Source organism: Choloepus didactylus, chromosome 4 (genome assembly GCF_015220235.1).
Source record: "Choloepus didactylus isolate mChoDid1 chromosome 4, mChoDid1.pri, whole genome shotgun sequence".
NCBI classification, from domain to species: Eukaryota; Metazoa; Chordata; class Mammalia; order Pilosa; family Megalonychidae; genus Choloepus; species Choloepus didactylus.
In genome coordinates this window covers 5,487,578-5,503,280 of record NC_051310.1, presented here as the reverse complement: position 1 = coordinate 5,503,280, position 15,703 = coordinate 5,487,578, and the positions used below count along the sequence as shown (strand labels likewise).

At 46.9% G+C, this 15,703-nt stretch overlaps 1 protein-coding gene across 10 annotated transcripts in view; it reads left to right on the top strand.

Moving 5' to 3' along the window:
• Positions 1-15,703, top strand: part of PPP2R5C (protein phosphatase 2 regulatory subunit B'gamma) — a 157,409-nt gene that overhangs the window by 40,388 nt on the left and 101,318 nt on the right. For 3 of the 10 annotated variants that reach the window (XM_037831851.1, XM_037831852.1, XM_037831850.1), the window contains exon 1: positions 5,915-6,008. The exons of 6 other annotated variants lie outside the window; for them this stretch is intronic. In XM_037831851.1, coding sequence (XP_037687779.1) covers positions 5,915-6,008 — 94 coding nt within the window. Of the gene's footprint in view, positions 1-5,862; positions 6,009-15,703 lie in introns of those variants that run through there. One more of the 10 variants, XM_037831847.1, reaches the window with a different exon arrangement.

Sequence of the window (15,703 nt, the reverse complement as noted above, 5' to 3'; positions counted from 1 at the left end):
GTCCTTCCCTTTAACAATTTTCATCGGGAAGGTTTTCTCTTTTTTTAAGTGATTTACCAGAGGAGTAAATTGTGGGCTTTATTTCTAAGGCCATTCTCCCCTGTTTTAGAAAAGAAAAGCCTGGAGAAGTCAAAGGTATAAAGGAAACACTATAGGATTCAATTATCAAATAACTGAGACCCCGGGGGAAAAATTTAGAGTTGCTAAGTATTTGGCCTTTTGTGCAAGAATTTGTCCCATTATTGATAGTGGAGTTGAGTTGAATTTTTAAAAATTGACTTTTGCAAGATAGTTAAATATTTTGTGTTTCTTTGCCTCCTGTTGTGAAAATATAGTACTTTAGCCTCATTCAAGGCAGTTTATTTTCTGATGCAATCAAAAGTTTTGCCATAAGAGTAGATCATTTTTACTTCTTACAAATGAATTACGTGCCTATTTAGAGGAGCATTGGTCCCGTGCCTGTTACTTGAAGTGTAACAGAAAAGGAGTGTGAGGGATTCTTAGGCTGCCTGCCTTACGCATGCGATCCGAAAGAGCCGGGCAGCAGAGCCCTGCTTGATTGGTCTTGTCTTTATCGTCCTGTCCTTTCTTCCATCTCCTGTGATTTTTGTCTCTTCTCAATTGCTCACAGTAAAGAGAGGAAATGGCACCAGGGCTCGGGGAGCAGGTGCCAGTTCATGTCTTGGTTTAATTCAGCAACTCTTTACTGACCATGTTGTCACGTCCAAAGCATGGGGAATTGGCCTGAGTGATGACCATGGGAGGCCCTTGCTCTCGGGGAGCCGTGGACCCAGACCGTCCCTGGGTTTGTAGCTCTGGGCCTCTCTGGGCTCTGTGAGGAGTGGAGTCACCACGGTGCCACCACTACCGCTCCTGTAAATAATGGAGAGCTTGTCCGCCGCAGACAGCCTGCGCCCTCCCCTCCCGCTCCCCACAGGTGTGGCTCGCTGTGTGGGCCCTCTCGGGACACCTGGGGGCTGGTCTCCACTGCTTGATATCGCACCTGCAGACCTCGGCTGGGTTTCTCACAGAACCTTAAATTCTGTTCATCCCTCATGCACACACACATGCGGCCACCCTCTGGCTGTTCCCACCCTCTGTCCAGTCACTCAGGCGAGAGGCCTGGGTGCCCTCCTTGGTGCTGGGCCTGCCTGGCACAGCCACCAGGGCACCGAGCCTACCTCCTGCCGTGTTTCCCGAACCGCCCTGGCTCAGGCCTGCCTTGTCTTTTGTTTTAGTCTGCTGCAAACCCAGGTCACTTACCCCACCATGGTCTTCCTCGCTCACATCTGTCCTCCACGCACCCTGCAGTGTAATCACGCCGCAGTCCTCCTTTGGCTGTCTCACTCTGCTTAGGGGGACCCCGGCTCGGCAGGAAGAGCCTTTCCCCACAGACGCTGCCGCCCGCAATTGCGTGCTCCCCTCACTGCCTCTGGCCCCAGTGTCTGACTTGTACCCTGCCCGGGTGCACAGCCCTTCTCCTTCCTCCCTGTCACCTGGCTGGCCCCTCCTCAGCCCAAAAGACATTGGCAAGGAGTCACTCCCTGTGGGAAACTTAGCTTTGTCGCCTTTGGAGTGGCTTGGGTTCCATTTGCTGGGATGGCAGAGCATGCCAGACACGTTACCACATTCACCACGCGCGCCACGGTGTCTGCAGTGTCGCCACAGGAAGGGCTGTGTCATGCATTTGTTTCGGTTTGCCTTGCTGGCTCTCGCCTGCCTCTGGGCCATGTCCCTGTCACTGCCCCCGGCCACTCACTGCCCCTGGCCACTCTGCCTCGACCCTGCTGTTCCAGTTGCTGCAGGCCCAGCCCTTCCCTCCAGGGCCTGTAGGTCTTAATGAATTACCAGGGCCCCTCTTCTAATGTCTGTCCCCACCCGCCCCAGGAGCAAGCCCCAGGAAGTCAGGGGATTGTCTGTTTCCCTTCCAGCTGCCAGCACAGTGCCTGGCAGACAGCAGGTGTGCTACAAATGCTGGCTGAGAGGAGGAGGAAGGGAGTGGAGCAGGTGAAGGGGGGCAGGGAAGGGAGGGCAGGCAGAGGAAAGCCAGGGGATGGAGTTAGAAAAGGATGCTGCCCGAGGCCAGAGGATGGAGGATGGGAGGAAGGGGGCGTGAGGAACTTGAGAGCTGCGAGAATTGAAGCTGCTGGACAGGGAAGTAGCAGCCTGGTGTGGTAGAAGAATTCTGGTTGCAGAATGGAGCTTGGGCTGGATGGGGCTTAGCTGGAGACAGGCCAGTGGGGAGACCGGCCTGGAGGGAGATAGAGAAACTGCTGTCAGCAAGAAATGGGACTCCTTAGCCGGGGCGGGACAGTGGGGAGCCTGGAAGGGTGTGTTTAGGTGCCCATGGCTCAGCATCCCCACGACAAGCAGGAGGAGCGGGCGAGGGGCGGGGGGCATTTGCTCCCAGAGCTTGTGCTGGAAGATCTGAATTCTGGACCCTGCACCAGCCCCTCCTGCCTGGGGGCCCGGGGCATGTCCCCTGATCTCCCGCACAGGGTGTGCACCCAGAGAGTGTCGGCCACCCGCCGTGACCACTGTTGATGTTTGGGGAGGATTTGTCAGATTTTTAAATATGAAGAGAGGGGTGTCTTTTTCTGTTTTACACCCTTGTGATTGTTCTGTTTCTGAAAAACTGTACTGTCCTTTCACTTAATTTCCATTTTATAAATTCATAAATATTTTTGGTGAATGTGTAATATTTCAGCATGAGTAAGGAAATCCCTTTGACATTAGTTACTGGTATTTTAGAGTAATAAATAAAAATGTGATGCTCATTTGTGGCTATTACATCTCTAGAATAGATCCCCAGAAGTAAAATTACTTGGACAAAAAATGTTGACATGTTGCCATATTATTTTCCAAAAGGATCAAGGCTTTATAGTCTTGTTGGAAAGGTTACTTTGTACCTTTACCTCTGTTAGGTATTATCATTTCTAAAAATTATTTCTGATTTGATAGGTGAAAAAAAAAACTTTTCCTACAATTATTGAGCAGCTGTGAGACTTCTGTGAACGGCCTTATTTAAACACTGAGGTCTTTGTGTTTTTCTAATCAACTATAGTAAAATTATATTTATAGCATTTTGATTTCCTTTTGCTCATACAGAAATGTATGTTTTTATGTTATTGGTATCCCTTAGGGATTTTGTCCATTGTTTTTAAATATCCTTCTCTAGCTTAGAATTGATACTTCTCTTTTCTTCTGAAAACTGTGGGGACTTGGGGATATGGCTTTGATTTTATTTTTTTTTTTATTTAACTATTTCACCCATCTAAGATTTCATTTTTCATGTGAAGAGTTAAATTGACTTTTCCCAATACTGTTAACCAATTATCTGCCTCAAGATAGCCAGCAATTACCCTGTGAATTCTTGTCATTTTCACTGGCTCAAGATCCCTTCCTTATCACGCCCATCAGTGTGGGCGCTGCGGCTGCAGCTCCATCGACTTCGTGGGCTCCGTGATTCCATGTGCTTGGTTGGCTCCGTGGGCTCAGTCGGCTCCGTGGCTCCATCAGCTCCATGGCCTCCATTGGTTCCGTGGCCTCTTTCGGCTCCATGGGCTCTGTGGACTCGGTGGGCTCGGTGGCTCCGTGGGCCGCCTCCTCCCAGGCCTGTGTCTGTCACCCACCCTTGTGGCATTGGGGTTGGTGGGATCAGCCGTCCTCTAAGTGTCCCGGCTCTTCCTTTATCCTGCAGGCGAACTTCAGAAGGGATTTTGTCAAGGATCCAGAAAGATAAAGATTCCCAGATAATAGAAAGAACACCTGAATTTATTTATTTATTTTATTTATTTATTTATTTATTTTGGTATTTCTTTCAGTATGTAATCAGTTTGGGGTAAAATTAGCATCTGTATATTTACAGTGTTTATGCTTCCAGCCCAGAGTCTGGACTTCCAGGCTTTATTCCAGCCTTTTTTTTCTTTCCCTATATTATTTCTCTTTTATAGTGTACCTTATGGATGATTTCCTGATCACACTCTTGAGGTTCTTTAAAAAACTACTTCATATTCATAAGGTTTCAGAAGAATGTGGGGGGAAATCACTAATAAAGTTAAGATCTTTGATCTGAGATCATCAAGAAAAACACATCAAAAGGTATCTTCACTTTTTCTTTGACTTCTAGTCTGTCTATTTAAAATAAAGCTTCCCTGATGCCTTCCCCATCATTTCTCTGTCCCAGCTTATCAGCAGCGTCTCTGGAGGGGCACGTTCCCACATCCCATATTAAATATGAAATTACTAGGGGCCAGTCTCTCTCTTGAAGTCCGAATCTGCTCTGGGACCCTGGCCCTGCCCGCACTCCCTGGGGTCCTGGGTGATGGGGGTGGGCGTTAGCCTGGGGGCTGCCGCTTGCAGGCATTGTAGGTTGGGCCGCCCTTTCCTGACAGACAGGAAACCGGGCAGGGGGTGGGGTGGGGGCCGCGGTGCAGAACCCAAGGGCCCGTGGTCTTTCTGTTCAACCAAAGACTCTGTAATCTGCTCCGGTGGTGAGGGGCCGCCCGGGGGCACTCACCCCTCACTGCTTTTCACTGGTGACCTCATGGGCGGGGGTGGGGTGGGCATGGGTTGGTGTTGACTGACTGACTGGGTGATGGATGGCAATTGGTACACACAGAGCAGGATGCCTGCTTGCTGGGGAGAGCGGGTTTCCCCAGCCGAGACGCGCGACGGAGGCCTAGGCCCCCAAGCGGGTGGACCTGCCAACGCCCCATCCCAGGTGGCTCGTCCTTGCGAGTTATATTTCAAAATGTAGGGGCTTTCGTGTTCTTGCTCACAAGTGTGCAAACGGGAGAGTTGGAGGAGGAACTGTGAACAGAGGACACATGGCCTGGACAAGCTCTGTGTGAAGAAGTGAGGGATTTTTTTCAGTTCTGCCTGCCAAAAAGATTTTTCCTATTTTTATTCACCTTTGTTGGACCCTAGGACAGATGATGTCTTTTTCCTGGGAACAAGACATTAACCTTTTTGAAGTTAGGAAGTAGTCTGAATAATAGCTTTTAATGATACCCCCATAAAAATTGGTGACATTTTTAAATTTAAAATCTGAACAAAATATCTAAAACTTAAAGTATCTAATATGTTGACATCTTTGCAATACAAAAACAACCACTGGCATTTCACATATGCGTTTTTCTTTAAACCCCACAGCAGGTGGTAAAAATGACTTAGTTTGTGCCACTTGCTAGCCATTGAATATGAGAAACTTTCGTTTTCTACCTAATTTCTTAATAGCTTGATTTTTCCAGGAAAAAAAAATTATCTCTTGAAATATCAGTGTTTTGGGATGGTTAGTCGTAGCTTGGTAATAGGAGGAGGTTGAAGAAGAGTGCAAACTTTTGAGCAAATTGGAATTGTGTGGTATTTGAATAGCTGTTTACTTAAAACAAAACAAAACAATACAAAAAACCTGGGTTGCCAAAATGCTAAATATCAAAGTAAAGAGAAATAGAAAATAGAAGGTAGCCGGTGGGTGTAAGGAAACACTGCATTTGAAGCACCAGTTAGGGAAATGCTGAAATGTAAAGTTCACGTAGAGGGACACGCGCACCCTTTTTCGGGGGATCGTTTGTTTACAGTCGGGTGGGGTTGTGCCTCCCGTCCTATCCCCTGACAGATGGGACCTTTGCCTAAAAGTTACTGAGAGGTGGAGACACAGAAAGCCAAAAAGTGCCCACGCTTTGAGTGCACACTGACAGCCAGGCGGAACGTTCTTTCCATTTGCAGCCTTTTCAGTGTCATTTTAAGTTGCAGCTTGCAGCCAATCTGCGGGCCCGTGCCTGCTGACGTCACCCGGCAGCCAGCTCCCTCCAGCTGCAGAGCCCAGTTTGTCTTTTTTTTTTTTTTTTAACTAAAATGGAGGCTGCTTTCTCGCCGTGAGGAGTGCATTGCCCTTCCTGCTGGAGTCTCGATGTTGACATGTAACAAGGCTGGCAGCAGGATGGTGGTGGACGCGGCCAGCTCCAATGGGCCCTTCCAGCCCGTGGCCCTTCTGCATATCCGAGGTGAGTTCTCGTGGGTCTCACTGATCGGAACCCTCCGAGGTTAGTTAATAAATGGCCATTGTGCTTCCGATAAGGACAGCAGGAAGTCCTTTCTAGCCGAGTTCATCCCATCTTGCTGCAGACTGGACAGAAGCAGACTGGGCATGTCCTCGGATGTGGGCATTTTACGAACGACTTGGGGGATTTGCGAGTCGAGAGAGGCCTTGCATGCCTGGTTCAAAGCTGGTTTTTCTGCTTTCGGCGCGCCCTCCCATCCCCCTTTCGGAGCTGCGCTGATGTCAAAGGATGTGAAGTCACTGCCCAGGAAGGTGTTGGGTGGGGGCGAGGCAGGGGCGGGCCGAGCCGGCGGGGCAGCGCTCCTCGGAGCGTTCCCTGCCTCATTCCGCCCGGCTCCGGGTGGAGGGCAGGGCCGTCGGAACGGACCCAGTTCATTGGAAAGAATGTCCTTTAGGAGGATTGCTTGTATTCTTGCCGTGGAGCCCACAGAGAAATAGTGAAATCTATTGTAGGTCCTCATTTCTGAAATGGTAGCGTTTTCTTTGGGTTTTAGGAAATATTTTGCATGTAAATAGATTTTTGTGTTGCCATTTGACTTTAAGATTTTAAACGGCAACAAGTTTTCGATGTTCATGGAGATCACTATTCTAAGCAATTACAGTTGACCTCTTATAGTTCCTACATATTTGGTAATCAGAAGTTAGCTTGAAAACACAATTGCTATGGTAATTAATAATAGTTACATTAAAACATAGCTATCAGGGTAGGAGTATACTTCGTTTTTAAAACACTTGGTATTTTCAATATTTGTTCTGTATGTTTTTTGTTCGTAATTGGCTGAAATTGAAAATGGGTGGTAAGCTACATCATATGCCTTTAAAGCTCTGTTCTCACAGCTTTGTGCTAACAAAACTGTTTCAACTGTCAGGATCTCCTCTGGGGGCCCCTATAGGAAGGGGGGGTGTCTTCAGGTGACTAATGGTCTCCATGGCTAAAAAGGTGGGCGGATTCCTCAGATCCCAGGGAGGGTAAAAGCACATGAATGCCCGATCTGTTGGAATAAAATGGGTGTTGTTTCTCTCTTCAGCCTCTTTAATGAAGCTGGTGGAAATTAGCAGCCGTGGTGACCAAATTGTAGAGCGGCTGGCTGTGCGATGGTTGGGAAAGAGCAGAGGCTGACTGCAGGTGGCCATCTGGTGTTTTGGGGCAGGGACCAAAGGAGGAAGAGCAAAATGAACGTGTGATCGGATGGAAGTTGGTTCTTAAATGCTGACTAACAAGTTAGCTGTAAGGTCATTTTTTTTTTTTTTTTTTGCATATAAATTGCACATTTTTATACTTTTAAGTTACCTTATATGCAACAGATATTTTTGGTTTGTGAGTTTTCTGACTTTATTACACACTTAATATACTAGTCATTTTTTAAATTGTGGGTCTATTCTGCAATAGAATCATTTGATTTTTTATCTTAAACCACATTGATTTTTTTCAGAACCCTTAGATCTTTTCTGGTCAGTCTGGAGTTCTTGCTGTGGGTTGAGTGCGTCTATGCTGTGTGGTTGTGGAGGGGAAGATGATGAGGGTGCTGACGACTCGTTAAGGAGGGGTGGCCTTTAGGGGCTTGAGACGAACTTCTCATTCAAGCATGGGGGGAATTTCTAATTTCAGAACTTATGGGAAGCTTTAGGTAGTCACCAGGACTTTTCAGAGCAAGCAGGTTACTGTGAGGTTTTATTTATTGAGCTTTTATTTGGATTCATCGTCACATTACCATCCACCCAGCTGCTGGTGGTTGGAGAGGGCTGGGGTGCAGCCCTGCCCTGGAGGGACCTTGGTTTGGTGGGCGAGACCCAGTGAGAACTGGGTGAGGAGGGGCCCTTCCACACACGAGGGGAAATGACCTGTCCAAGGTCCCATAGCATCAGCAGTCGGTGCGGCCCAAATCCAAACCCACAAAGGTGCTCTGGTTTGTGAAAAATCTTCTTTTGAAAGCATACTTTAAAATAGAGATTTTGACTGAAATGGTGAAACTGTAACCTGTAACATTCTTTGAAGTTTGCTCCATAGCTATTTGTTGAATTGTGCTTTGAAAGTTTTCACCTTTCTGTATGTACCCCATATTTCACAATATGGAAAGAACTGAAACTGTAGAGCTGTAACCCATAACAGTTTTTGAAGTTACCTGTATAACTGCCTGTTGAGAGCTGCATATCAAAAGTTATGTATATATGTTATATTTTATAATATAAAATATAACATATATATATGTCATATTTTACAATAATGGAAATAACTGAAATTGTGGAGCTGTAGCGCATAACATTCTCTGAAATTTGCTAACTACTCGTTAAATTATACTTTGAAAGTTATCAGAGTTATGTATATATGTTAAAGTTTGCAATAAAAAAAATTTTTTTAAGAGATTTTGACTGTTGCTGACCATTTGCCACAGGATATAATAGTAGTTTTTCCACAGTGCCCTGTCAACACATACCTGTTTCCAGCGGCCTCTTTTTGTGACAGTTTTGTTCTTAGTTTCATTTGTTCATTTACTTTACAAACACCTGTGGATGCGTAACGTGCCAGGCAGATGCCCAACTCTGGGGCCACAAGTGTCAGCCGGAGTTCACAGTCAGCTGGGGAGGGCGTCAGGCAAACGGATGAACAGATAACGGTAATTAAACTGACCAGACTTCTAACTGGTTCAACAATTAACTTACTATTAAATTGTTATCTGGAGTTCAAAACTGGTGTGGATGAGCTTGTTCTCATAAATTCAAGTGTGAAAGGGACCTGATTTCCAGACTGAGTTTAAACCTTCTGCCTGTAGGAGGGCGCGTCACCTGGAACTCGGCTGGAAGTTCAGTGTGATGACTTAGTTCTGTGCTTCCAGTGCTGCCCAGAGAGCTGTCTGCGCCGGTGGGAATGTCCTCTGGGTGTCCATGGGACTATGGAGCACACAAGTACCTGGTACAATTGAGAAATGGGATTTTCTTATTTTAGCTAATTTTAGTTATTTTAAATTGAAATCATCTCCTGTGGCTGGTGGCTACTGTACCAGACAGTCCAGTTCTAGACCAGGATGGGCGGACTTTTTCTGAAAAGGACCAGGTAGTGAATATTTTGGGCTTTCTGGGCTAAGGCAGCTGTAGATAATTCATAAATGAATGGGCCTGCAGCAGGCCAGATTTGGACCCTGGACCCTAGTTTGGTGACCCCTGTTCTAGATCATTCCTAGAATAATGAATTGGGTTTCAGGTAGGCTTTCACCCAGGGTCTCCCTCGGCCCCCCCGACGCCTGGGTCTGCTGTGAGTCCCAAGTGGGGCCTTCTGTCCTTCTGTCCATCTGTCCTCTCCCCTGTGGAGCTAGGATGTTAGTGGCCAAGAGAAGAAGGGAGCAGTTTTGACCCTTTCCCAGCTGGCTCTTACTCGGGGCCTCACGGAAGTTGTTACCCACTCCTCTTCTTTCTCTGCAAGACTCAGAATTTCCAGAAGTGGCTGCGGCTTAGTGGGGGCTGCAGAGCCAATTCTTCTTCTTCTGCAAACCCGTGTTTCCCGGGAAGTGGGGGTGTAAGTGTGGAAAGGTTGTGCTGTCATGAGTGCATCTTGTGTCACCAGCTTGTGGGAGGAGAACACCCTTCACAAGACCAGACGAGACCTGCGATTCTCTCTCCTGGATACAGTCAGCTCAGCCAGGGGTTTGCTTCACAGGTTTCTGTGTGTTGCTTAGTTGTGGCTCTCTGTGAGGTGACTCGTTAGAGATATACCCGAAACCTTCACTGTGGTGACCCTGCATGTGAAGGTGCAGCCTCTCTGTCCGCAGGTGTGGAAGGTAACCAGAGCAGCACCTGCTTGGGGCGGGTGGGGGTCTGTGGTCTGCAGAACCTTCCCTTGAACATGGGTGTCATCTCTGCTAGGAGGTTTCTGATCACCACTCCTGCCTTGTTGCAGCAAAAGCTCAACTCCTGAATGTTTTCATTAGCGTATTTAATTATATAGAGGGATGAAAGAGAAATTAAAAGGTGAGGTTCTTGACTAAGAAATGCCTATGTGTTTTTACACTTAGGAAAGGGACAGACTAAAGACAGCATGTTTTTAGGTGCCTCCTTATCCTCCAGGTTCATTGTACATCGTCTTGTTTTTTCCGGTACTCCCATCCGCGAGCAGCCGAGTCCTGTGCTTCGCCCCACTGGGTCAGGGGCGCCTCTGCTTGCCATGCTGGCCGGGGTGCGGTGGTGGGCACCGGGGAAAAGCAGCACTTACTGAGTGCCTTCTGCACACCAGGCCTGGCTGCAGCCTGGCTGCGCACTTTTCTATCTGTTTCCCCGTTTATTTCTCCCTGCACTGCGAAGCATTGTCATTCCCACTTTTTTCCAGAAGCGGAAGGCAAGCCTGTTTGCACAGGGCTGCAGAGCTGATGGGAGATAAGCAGAGCTCGGGCTCTTCCCCGGCACCAGGGGGTTGAGAGCTGGCTGTGCATGCTTCTGCATCTCACGTGCCTTTGGATTTGCACTGTTCTCCATAAAGTATAGTGTGTTCACTTCAGGTTGAAATGGAAGCTCTGTAAAGGCTCACATGCATTCGTTCTTGGTGGAGAAGGCGGGAAGTCACCAACCCTGCCGCCCAGGTCACCTGGCACATCTGTGGGCGCTCGTGGTTGGCCTTATTCTCACCTCCTCCACCACACAGCACCTGCAAGGACAGCACCCTCACCCCTGCGGGCGTCACCGCCTCACCAGGTGCTCAGCAGCCAGGAGGGAGAGTGAAAGGCCCTTTCTCTGAACAACCTCCCAGGTCAGTGCCACTCGGCGTGGTTCTTAGCTCACTACTTGGTCTGTCAGGGAGTACTTGGCAAGCTCTTGAGACCTGCATGAGGGAACTGGTTGAAGAAGGGGAGCACAGATCACGACTCTCTAGCAAGTAAAAGTCTTATTTTGTTTTAGACCCTTGAACTATTCCTAAATCAAAATCTCCTCTAGAAGGAGTGACCCTAGATCAGATCCTTGTTTTAAACCTGTAAGTGACAGCCTTGGGCAGCTGAGGAGGTTGAGCACAGATGCACTGGCTGATGTGGAATTGTTCATTTTGTGGTGTGCGGTAAGGCGCTGTGATTGTGTGGGGCCGTCCTTGTTCTTTGGTGATGCAGGTGAAGTATTTGGGGGCAAAGTATGAACTCTGCAACTACCACGGCACTAGGAAGCAGACAGGCTGGAACGGGAAGGTGGTTGCATCTAGGGAAGTGGGTATACAGGTTTTCATTCAACTTACATGCAGGTTTACACTTTTTCATAATAAAATGTTGGAAGGAAATATCTTTAAAATGTTCTGCTTCAGACAAATATGCAAAGGCAATGGAATAATTTAGAAATCGCTTCCTAAGTAGTGAGAAGGGGTCTTTTATATGTTTCCTTTTGTGACATTGTTGACCTGTTGGTAACCGTCAGTGAAGTGACCAGGCCATGGGCTGGCCCTGCCACCCGGTGCCCTTCCCGTCACTGCCAGCCCACAGCAGCCGTGCAGACTTTCAGCTGCACCCTCTTACCAGCTGGTATTGGGGGGGCGTATACATTTCTCTGTTTCTGTTGGCGTTTTGGTCAGTCCTTTAGGTGTAGCCACCTTTGAGATAAAACCAAGGTTCCCTCTGTGGACGGAGAGGCAGGTGCTGTGGCCACGGGAGGGGGGGGGGGCTCCAGGGCCACATGGCCGCCCCAGTGGGCCACAAAGGGAATGTGCAGCATGACTGGTCCCGGGCTTGAGCAAGTACATAGACAGTGCCTGGAGTGTTGGAAGGCACCAGAAGGGCCGTGGCTGCCGTGGTTGTCATCCCTTTTCTGGATTGTGTGCGATCCATCAGCACCCAGTGTCCACCCATAACCTGCTTTCGGCTCCCATGGTGTTTGTTCCTCTCGAGGGTCATCTGTCTGCCCCTCGTGTCCCTCTCCCTCTCCGTCCCCCACCCCCACCCCCACCCCCATTTACTGAGCCTTTTCACCTTGCAGTGGACTCGGCATTTCGCCACCAGGAAGAAATTAGTGTCTGCAGCCGCTCAGGAGTCTGAGCTGTGTCCTCTCATAGGCTGGGGGTGACGTTCCTGGTGGGGCGATCCCAGACACGGTGTGCAGGGCCCTGCCCAGCCATCCTTGCTGGTTTCCACTCTCCTGGGCTCAGTCTTTAGAGGAGAAGAAAAATCAGCATTTACACACACACCCACACACACATACATTTTTAATTCTTTTGAAGCAAGGGGTTTTAACATAAAATTCCTAAAGCATTTATGTTTAGAAGTTACAGACATCATGTGTGATTGGTCCCAGATAGGATAACTTCAAACCATTTCCCTTTAGTTGGTTTGACATGCGATTCTGCTTTCTGATGCTTTCGCAGTTGACTTCCAAAAGTTTAATGTCTTAATGTCAAGTCCCATTACATTAAACTCCGAATTCTTTCTTTGTGCTAGGATTTTTCAGTTCAGATAGTATTTGAACTAAGTGGGCTCTCAACTGTAGCCATATATTTTATAGTTGATAGTCTGGCATTTTTATGAGAATTCACCTGATATGAATGTTTGATTAGGTTTTTCAGTCTTTATCATTGAGGTGCGTGCACTTTTTATAGTAACATTTAGATTTTTGTCTGCTAGTTGTCTTACCCATGAGCAATGTGTTCTAATTACAGGATTTTAATTTATGTAATTATGAAAATAATAATGTTTCACTAGGGAACAAGCCCGATTCTTCCCAAGTTGCTGGTCCTTTATTCTTGGTAAGCCTCAAAGGAGAGGGGTTAGAGGGATGTGCACACACGTGTTTGTGTTTGAAGACAGTTTCTGTACATACACCACTAGGAGGGTGGTGCTCGCTTTCCACCTTTAGGTGGTGGGTCTGCCGTGGGGTGGCATCTGATAAGCATGTTCTGGGACTCTGAAGTGGTGAAGGTGGCCGCAGCCTTCACAACGTGTGGTCTTCGGACCCCTGGGGTCACAGAGATACTCTCAAGGGGTCCGCGAGGCCAAAGCTGTCTTCCAGAGAATTCCAGGACACTCTTTGCCCTGATGGCAGAGGTGAGCGAAGGGCATTTTCCACAAAGCGAGGCAGCAACATCCAGCTAGCAGTCTCCGTGTGCGTGTCTTTTTAACATTCTGTGCATTGAGGCACAGAGCTCCCAGAAAGCCCTTGTACGTGGTGGAGGAGATGGTTGACTTGAGGAAAGCACCTAAGCCATGTTTGAGTTGCGAGCTGAACTGCCGCTTTTTTCAGAAATGGACCACATTTTTACTTGAAAGAACAAATGGCAGACAAACTAACCGAAACATGAGTATTTGGCAGACTTTTTATAAAAAATGAACAAAGCGAGCCTATCACTACCAGGAAAGCAACTGTGACACTGTTGCCCATGATAAAATTAGAGCTTTCAAGCAGAAATTTGGATTTTGGAAAGCTTGTTTCTGCTCGTGTAGCTTGACAGCTTCCTGGGGTTTGAGACTCTGCTGGTGAGATTGGGGACATTGCTAACAAATAGGATTTTTGAGATATATGATGAAATGAGTCACTGTTTGGAAGACGTGCATAACTTGGTTCGCCAGTATTTTCCAAATGACCAATAAATGATACTGCAAAATCACACATGGGCAAAAGAGCCAGTTAAAGTGCAGGATAGACCACGGGGTTTTAATGTAACTGAGAAGTTCATCAATAGGGTTTCAGATTCCACTTTCCCTCATCTTTAAGAAATGACCACTTGTTGAATTGTGATATAGAATCAAAGGAGAATATCCACAATTTTTTGAGAAGGCTATTGAAATACTCCTCTTTCTCCCAACTAAACGTATCTGGGTGAGACTGGGTTTTTGTTTGTTTTTGGCATATACTCCAAGGAAAACAACTTATCACATACACACACACAAAAGTTGGATATAGGAGGAGTCAAGAGATCTCCCTTGCCTTCTGTTAAGACAGACATTAAAGAGATTTGCAAAAATGGTGAACAAAGCTACCCATGCTACATTTTTTTAATTTGGGGAAATAAAGTTTTTTTCATAAAGATATTAAGTTAACATGATGTGAGCCTATTGTTACTTTTAAATAATTACTAAGTAAGCATTGTTTTTAATTCTCAATTCTCAATATCAGTAGATACAGCCCACATAATTGATAGCCTTTTAGGGTCCTGAGACCAAAGCACACAGAAAGAAAGCCCTTGGCCGAGGAGCTCTCTCTAGCAGGGACCGGATGTGGCCCCGACCCTGTTTTTACCAAGTTTCTGTGAGAACCACCCTCTATTCTCCAGGCTGAGATTATTTTTTCTCTTAACCTTAAGAGAAAATTCCCCAAACTGAGTAGTCCTCTGATGAAGTAAAAGGGCCGCTGCACAGGGCAGTGACTCCCCATCCGCCCAAGGGTCCCCAGGCCTGGAGCCCCGTGCTCCCCACTCCTCCCCCTCCTGCTTTCTGTCCTCTCTGCGAAACCATATGGACTAACGAGGAAGCTTAAAGAATATTTTTCTTCATGGGACTGGGAGTTATTTTTTCTGTTCTTTGATTTTAAAATGAGGTAGGTTTAGCCTCAGTTTTTCTTAAAAATAAAATTTTCAGCCCGGGTGTTGCATGTTATTTCTTTGCCCGTTTGTCCCGTTGCCCTTGCGCCCCCTTCTCGGGTTTCCTTGCCCTCCTCTATTTCCGGCCTGCCATTCTTTACTGCTCCTCTTTTCCTAAAGCAATGCCCTCTGTGTACCAGTTGATACAATCCAAAGGGATAAAGGTGGAAAATGTTCCCCGTCTTTCCTGTTTCCTGCTCCCCAGAGCTCCCCACGGCTGCAGAGGGTCTCTGTGCATCTGACCACCGCTGTTTTTGACCAAAAAATTGACCATAGTGTTTGGTATCTCGTCGTTTTTCCTGGTATTTACTTACCTGCATGTTTTTCCTGTTTACTTTTTATTTTTTAATTATGAAAGTGATATATGCTCCCTGGGGGAACATCGCGGCAGTGTGGAGAAGCAGAGAAGGAGAGAACAGCCCCGTCCTGGCCGCCAGCCTCCGTTGGGGCCCCTCCTCCCGGGTGGGGGTGGCCCCAGGTGGCCCCACGTGGGAGCCCTGTCCCCGGTGTCCGGCTGTGCACACTGAGCCCCGGGCTGCTGCGGAGGCAAAGGGGCACCTGGGAACCACATCACCGTACCCTAAGGTCCTTTACCTCAGGGCTCCTCCCGTTTACATACACTCTTTAATTACAGTCTGATGCCAAGGATGTGTACCAGGGTAATTTGGAAACATCAGGTTGAAATACTGTCTTCCCCTTTTATGTTACGTTTCCCTGGATTTAGCTGTCCTTAGCTTTAGAGCCATACTTGATAAAAACTTAATAACTGTGTGTCATAAAAATTTGCAATTTTTAGGGTCTAAAACTTTTATCTTTTTTAAATCTTTTTTTAAAAATCCATTTTCAATTAATTAATACACAAATACAGCCACCTTTAATTTTTTTTTAATTACAGATAAGACTAAAATTCTCCCTGACCCTAGCTCCAAATTAAGTCTCAAGTGACTCTTGTTTGAAGTTTGCTGAGTACCATTCCATGTATAGTCACATAAGTTAGATCAGTATGTCTTTATTTAGTCACAGAACTATATAATATTCTTTGTTTCTTCATTTCTTAAGGAATAAATAATTTGACATGAGAGAAATTTTAGAAACCAAAACCTTTT